Source organism: Arachis hypogaea, chromosome 12 (assembly GCF_003086295.3).
Source record: "Arachis hypogaea cultivar Tifrunner chromosome 12, arahy.Tifrunner.gnm2.J5K5, whole genome shotgun sequence".
Classification (NCBI taxonomy): Eukaryota; Viridiplantae; Streptophyta; class Magnoliopsida; order Fabales; family Fabaceae; genus Arachis; species Arachis hypogaea.
Window position 1 is genome coordinate 113,435,634 of NC_092047.1, and position 7,897 is coordinate 113,443,530.

Below are 7,897 nucleotides of genomic sequence, written 5' to 3' on the forward strand. Positions count from 1 at the left end.
CAATGAAGAAGAACAATGCATCCTCTGATGCTAAGTTGGGGATTTGAAGCGTGAGAGTAGTAAACTCCTTTACGTAGTTGCTAATCGTACTCTTGTGCTTCAACTCCCTCAACTTATTCCTTGCTTCATAAACCACATTCTCAGGGAAGAATTATCTTTTCAATTCCCTTTTGAAAACTTCCCATGTGGCTATGTTGCAAGTACCCTTTTTTATATCTACACACTTTCTCCTCCACCACAAAGTAGCATTATCAGAAAGGTAGAGAGCTGCAGTGCGTATCTTTATTGCTTCTCCGACCACCCCTTGGCCTTCGAAGTACCTCTCCATTTGCCATAGGAAGTTCTCCACCTTGCGAGCATCCCTTACGCCCTTGAACTCCTTTGACTTGGGGAGATCAATCTTTGTCGTCTCCCTTATAATGGTTGGTCAAGATTTCGCCTCCTCGAACCAAACTCGAACTTCCTCAAATAGCTTTAAGGAATTCTCAAGCTTCTCTTCAATTTGGAGCATGCTTTCTTTGAAAGCATCTAGTTCTCCTAACACGTGAACCTCGAGGGTCTCCTTATCATGTTCTATCCTTTGGAAACGCTCATCCATAGAGGATAGAACATTCTCCAACACAGAAACTCTCTCTTCTAAGAAGTTAGAGTCCTTACCTCTAGGCTCACTTGAAGAACGGATCTTCTTGCCTCCCTATTGAGAAGGAATAACATTCCTTCCCCTTTGAGACTCAACATGCTCCATGGTGATACTAGAAGCCATTCCCACAAGCGACTTGTGCTCCCTCTCGAACCTTACTCGGATACCAAATTGTCACGGCCTTGGACACACTCCAACGCTACCGTGCCGGCACTCGGACTTACTCAACCTCTTGAGCTAAGACCAAGTCAGCCTAACCCTCAATACTTAGTAAGAAAGCTAAGAACGCAAGAGAACACAAGAGAAAGGAAGCTTTGGTGGAAAGAACTCTTTATTGCTGAAGTGTTTGTTACAAATGATTCACACACATCTCATACTAACTCTCACCTCCTATTTATAGCCATCCACGATGGTTAGGATTAAATCTAATCAACGGCCTAGATTAATCATCTAAAACCTTCTTTACAAATATCCATCATACCACAACTTTCTAAATACTTCTAGATTTTTTCATACTACTCTTTATACTCCTATATACATCCACACTCTTCTAGAATACTCTATGACCTTCTAGAGTATTCTAGAACCTTCTAGAGTATTTCGGGACCTTCTAGGACATTCTAGAACGTTTCAGAACCATCTAGAGCATTTTCAAACACTCCAGAAAATTATACAAACGCTGTTAAATCAACCTTCTAAAATTTACTGTGACAAGAAACTCCTCATTTATGTAAAATTATTGATGATGTCTCTTAATTTGAATCATAAAAAAAAAAGAAAAAGAAAAAAAGAGCATATATATAGTTTGTTTACCTTAGCTTCAGAAAAAAGATGACAAAAAGTGGTTCAATTACAAGTACAGTATTCAAATAGCCGTCGAGATACACAAACTAAAGAGTTTTAAAAGAATGGAAATGCATCTCTTTGCATACAAACTTTCAAACAGTAGTACAAGGTGGGAATTAGAGGCATGAAGTTTTATAAAGCTATGGTTAGTGATTAACCAACCACAAATTAAATAGATCAAGCTTTTCCAATATTTATATTAGAAATATCTTGTTCATACCCTAACCCAACGCTAAGGCCCAGGATCCGAACGAAAGGCCCAATCCAAAGGATTGAGCCTCACCCTACACCGACCTTCAATCTACGAAGTCGGTTCATACCACGACTAGCTCTGAGGAAGTCAGGAACAATGATTACCTGGCAGATAATCACTCATTCAAATGAGTAACTGCCCCTAAAATCTCTCTACCCTCTTCCAGAAGCCATATCTCAACTTCCCTAAGATAAAGGGACGGTTATCCCCCTTAAGTGGCGGAACTACTCCAATGGTGGTTATGAGTTCACCACTATAAATACACTGACACTTCTCAGGTATCCCTAAGCCCAATACTCTCTAGACCTGTTTTGCTCCCTTGCTGACTTTGGCATCGGAGTGTCTTTGCAGGTACCACCCCCCATTCTCTCACACACAAGTCGGACGGAGGCCCTGGGTCACAAACCCACTCGAACGCTTCCTCTTTCAGACGATTGGGCCAGCCAAACTAATCCAACCCAATAATCTTCGGTTACCCATCGTAACATTGGCGCCGTTGCCGGGGACCTGAGAGGTCAACCAGTGATGGCGGATATGTCACCTGAAGATGGTCATGTAGCGTCAGATTTCGAACAAGAGAATCAAGATACCGGAAACAACGACGCAGACCTAACTCACCACCAAGAAATCAATGACCAACATAGAGAAGGCACTTCCGGATTAAAAAATCCGAAGATGAACTCCTCGGATGGACGTGAATCAGGAAAGGATGGACCACCCCATGCGACTGAACTAATGGGGCTAGTCCATGGCCACCAAGGTCGTTTGGAACAGCTGGAACAGGAGCTGGAACGACAAAGGGAGACAGAGAAGAACCTAAGGGAGGAGATGGCGTGACGAAAAGAGTTAGAAGAAAAACTCTTAAGGTTAGAATCCTCCCTAAAAGGTCGGAACTCTCGTGGCAATCGAGAAGAATCACCCCTAGGAGGGGAGGACCCATTTAGTGAGGATCTATTTAGTGAGGACATAATGAGGACAAAAGTTCCAAGAAACTTCAAAAGCCCTGATATGGACCTCTACGATGGAACCACAGATCCGAAGCATCATTTAAGCAATTTTAAAAGTTGGATGTATCTGGCTGATGCTTTTGATGCGACACGCTGCAAAGCTTTCCCGACCACCCTATCGAAAGCGGCGATGAAGTGGTTTGATAGCCTCCCCCCGAGGTTAGTCACCAGCTTTGAGGACCTCTCGAGGAAGTTTTTTATGAGGTTCTCCATCCAGAAGGATAAAGTAAAGCATGCACCAAGCCTCCTGGGAATAAAGCAGGAGGTCGGAGAATCTCTACGGGCCTATATGGAACGGTTCAACAAAGCATGCTTAGAGATTCAAGACTTGCCCACTGAGGCAGTCATAATGGGGCTAGTAAATGGGCTCAGAGAAGGTCCCTTCTCACAGTCCATATCAAAAAGGCACCCTGCCTCCTTAAGTGATGTACAAGAAAGAGCCGAAAAGTACATCAACATGGAGGAGAATGCCAGACTACGAGAGCCGAACTGGCGACCTGGGCATCTTCCCTCATCAAAAGAAAGGGAGAGGGAGCCCAAGAAGAAAGAAGAGCTCGGTCTCGACAGACCAAGGAAATATCACTCTTATACTCCTCTAAAGGTTTCCATAGTGGATGTATACAGAGAAATTTGCAATACTGAAAGGCTGCCGCCTCCCAGGCCCATTAAAAATAAAAGGGGAGGAAGTCGCAGCGACTACTGTGAGTACCATAAGATATATGGTCACTCAACAAACGATTGTTACGACCTCAAAAATGTGATAGAAAAGTTGGCCATAGAAGGCCGACTTGATAGATATCCCATGGAAAGGTCGGACAATCATGGGAAGAGAAAGCGAGATGACATAGACAGAAGAGACCCACCACTGCAAACCCCGGAGAGACATATACATATGATCTCAGGCGGGTTTGCAGGAGGGGGACTCACCAAGTCCTCTCGCAAGAGACACCTCAAGCGAGTCTACCAGGTCGGAAGCGAATCATCCGACCTCCCTACCATCTCATTTATCCCTGGACACGATGATCCAGTGGTAATAACCATGATCCTAGCCAATGCCCATCTCCACAGAACCCTAGCAGATCAAGGAAGTTTGGCAGACATCATTTTCAAGCCTGCGTTTGACAAACTAGGGTTGGATGAAAAGGAGTTAAGAGCCTACCCCGACACCTTGTACGGGCTAAGCGACACGCCAATAAAATCACTGGAATTTCTACCCCTCTACACTACCTTCGGAAAGGGGGAAAAATCCAAAATTCTGAGCATAGACTTTATAGTCATCGACGTAGGGTCGGCATATAACGCCCTAATCGGCAGAGCTACCCTAAATCGACTCGGAGCGGTGGTGTCTACTCCCCATCTCTGCATGAAATTCCCGACACCAGCGGGGATAGCAACGGTGCGGGGGGACCAGAAATTGGCAAGAAAGTGCTACAATGAAAGCTTGAACCTGAGGGGAAAAGGCAAGGAAATCAACACCATAGAGCTCGGCGGAAAAGTAATCCGAATATTAGATCAAGCTTTTCCAATATTTATATTAGAAATATCTTGTTCATACCCTGGCCCAACGCTAAGGCCCAGGATCCGAACGAAAGGCCCAATCCAAAGGATTGAGCCTCACCCTACACCAACCTTCAATCTACGAAGTCGGTTCATACCACGACTAGCTCTGAGGAAGTCGGGAACAATGATTACCTGGCAGATAATCACTCATTCAAATGAGTAACTGCCCCTAAAATCTCTCTACCCACTTCCAGAAGCCATATCTCAACTTCCCTAAGATAAAGGGACGGTTATCCCCCTTAAATGGCGGAACTACTCCAACGGTGGTTATGGGTTCACCACTATAAATATACTGACACTTCTCAGGTATCCCTAAGCCCAATACTCTCTCTCTCTACCCACTTCCAGAAGCCATATCTCAACTTTCCTAAGATAAAGGGACGATTATCCCCCTTAAATGGCGGAACTACTCCAACGGTGGTTATGGGTTCACCACTATAAATATACTGACACTTCTCAGGCATCCCTAAGCCCAATACTCTCTAGACCTGTTTTGCTCCCTTGCTGACTTTGGCATCGGAGTGTCTTTGCAGGTACCACCCCCCATTCTCTCCACATAAGTCGGACGGAGGCCCTGGATCACAAACCCACTCGAACGCTTCCTCTTTCAGATGATTGGGCCAACCAAACTAATCCAACCCAATGATCTCCGGTTACCCATCTTAATATATCTGAAATTCTTTGGTTAAATTTCTGCAAAATACTATAGTTAGCAAATAATATAAGTCTGCTTAAACTTTTTATAGTTGGCAATGATTAGAATGAATTCACATAATTGACAAAATTGAATTTTCTTATGAGAAAGTCTAAGGGGGCAATACTTTTATTGAAATCTGGCCAGCACTTAACAATCAAAAGAAAAATGAATAATTCTACACTATTAGATGTCATCTCACACCAGTAACATTATTGATGATAGCTAATTGATGGCTACACATCACGAATTCTGCTGGCCCCTTAGCACTCCTCTTTTCTTATTAATAGCATAAATAATTTCATACTGCCTATATTCTACTCGGAATATAAGAAATATTGCTATATGCATAGCTTAAATGTAAAAAGTGAAATAGGGATCTCTTATTGAATGTAATACTTCCTTAATTAATTCCTTTTATAGTCAATGGTACTGCTCAAGAAGCATTCTTAAAAGAAAAAGAAAAAGGAAAAAAAAATTCTAGATTGTAATGCTCTTAAAGATTTAGATAGTATACAATAGACTTTTATTTATAGCCTGTTGTCCGATCAATCAAATGTTTCCGTCTATGAGACTTGAGTTGTTGAATCATGCAAAATAGTTTCTTAATATATAAAAATATAAAGGTAAGCAGTTGCAAAAGCAAGGGAAAAAAGATTAATATAAAATTTACAAGGATGCAAGTTTAAGTAAACTAACAATGGCAATTAATTGAAGCAAAGAGAAAGATCGGTTTAAGAAAGAACGCCCTACAATAATTAATTGGGGAATGCTAGGGGAACAATGACTATTTTGAACAACATGAACAACCACCAATCCTGCACTTCTAAATTAATTATCTAAATTTTAATATTAAAATAATCATCCTTACACTAGTAAAATGATCATTCGATATATTTATTGTTTACATTATTTAATATTTTCATTGTCTACCTATATTTTTCCTAATTAAAAATATTTGCTAAAGATTGATAAGCATTTTTCACCCCTAATGATGGAAGTAAGGGGGCATTAGCATTTTTCACCCAGGTTCTTGCATGACCTCCAATTATCGAGTTGGAGTTTTGAATTTCCTCTAGTCTTCCAGATCATCGCTCACTTTTCAGTGCCTGTAGATTCATCAGCCTTGTGATGGAGTTACGATGAGAGTTCAACCTCAGATCCAATTCAAAGCTTCCTTGACAATCAAAGCTTTGAAAGTTTGTCCTAAAATCTTTGAATCATCAACTGCACATACTATTTGCTACAATGTTTGTCAATCATTGTATATTCAACCATACTAGATATACATTAAAATCAGTTATTAAAATTAATTACTAATATAAAATACATATTTAAAATAAATTAAACTACATAGATATGTATTGATATAAAAATACATAATATATAATTCATTTTAGTAACTAATTTTAATATATAAATAGCATTTTTGTTATAACATTAGGTTCCCCATCTTATATAATTCTAGCTATGAAACAAAACATCTTCTACCTCACTCGAATCGACAAGTTCTAGTGTTCCACAATCAAATCTTTATCTTTTATACATTCTTATATTATTTGATGAAACTACTACACAGATTAAACTTTCTTTAGCCATAACCATATGTATGCTCTGGCTGCTGCTTCCACAAATTATTCATAACTTGTATGCAACACTATATAAATGAAATAATAATATGTTGCATTTTATACTCACCTCATCAATACTAAAAGAGTTTCACATTATATATAGTAGCATATAAAACAGTTCAATGTTCAAACGCATATATGACGATTATTAAAAATTTCCTATTCTAATAACAAAAGAACACAACTAATAAGACTACAAATATTATTGAGAAGAAGAAGAAGAAGGTGTAATCTTGATGACAAGGCCAGGGAAGACATCATCAGGGTCATGGATATGAGGGTTGTTGTGAACGATGTAAGGGTCACCGCACTTGTCACTTATGGTGTGAAGCGTCTCCCCTTCTCCGACCACATAGATCTCCTCGCAGGGTCGTCGGAGAGTAATAATAGTGCTGCTATTGTGTTCATCAGTGAAGATGGTTAGCATGATTAGGACAGTGGAAGAAACAAGGAGAAGTGCACAGTACCATGAAGCTTCTTCAGCTGTGGCGTTTCCCTTTATGGACTTCAAAGACATTGTCTTGGTCACTTTTTCACAAAAGAGAGCAAGCTAAGATCGATGGTTCATGGTTGGAACTTGTAACTTGGAAGTTATTAATATTATATAAATGAAGATATAAGGATGAAATACGAGAAAGAGAGAAAATAGGGGCCACGATGCTTGTGAGGGTCAGTTTTGACGGTTATTCAGGACAATACATGGGGTTGTGGAATAGAGCAACAAGACATGGATATATATATATAAATTAACTTTGATGCACGTCTAGTTTTTTGTTTTTTTTCAATATTTCCTAATAGTCTGATAGACCAAAGACTGATTTATTGTAGATTAAAACTCCACTTAAAGATTTATCATTCGCCAATAAATTGATATAAATATAAGATGGGATAAAATATTTTACATTATGACTCTGTTTGTCTATTAAAATTAAACTCTTTTTTAATGCATAATTTTATGGAATATGATGAGTTTGGAAAACTCTTATTTAATTTTGATAATGAACAAATATTATTAAAATATTTAATTACAAAATTATTGATTTGATCTTAATTCATATTTGCTTAATTAATAATTTTGTTGTGCAGATTTTATGTTGGGCCGAAAAATGAGCTTTTGGTTTAAGCCCAATAATCAGCCTTGATGCATGGTTTATAACAAGTGGCTGAATTTTTATTGATAGGCCAAACTCAATATTGTTACAACCAAGCCCATGGTTAATTTTCTCATGCTTGATCCGAAACAAAATTCATCAGTAAGCAAATGTT

At 39.4% G+C, this 7,897-nt stretch overlaps 1 protein-coding gene across 1 annotated transcript; it reads right to left on the reverse strand.

Annotated features, from left to right (window-relative positions):
• Window positions 1-6,833: 6,833 nt before the first annotated feature.
• On the reverse strand, window positions 6,834-7,148 carry LOC112730603 (uncharacterized). The gene has a single exon (XM_025780673.1). It carries the CDS (start codon window positions 7,146-7,148, stop codon window positions 6,834-6,836), a length of 315 nt encoding a protein of 104 aa, XP_025636458.1.
• Between the last annotated feature and the right edge of the window lie 749 nt (window positions 7,149-7,897).

What these genes read in the sequence shown, in the direction of transcription:
- LOC112730603 (XM_025780673.1), bottom strand. Translation starts at nt 7,148, where the DNA reads ATGTCTTTGAAGTCCATAAAGGGAAACGCCACAGCTGAAGAAGCTTCA.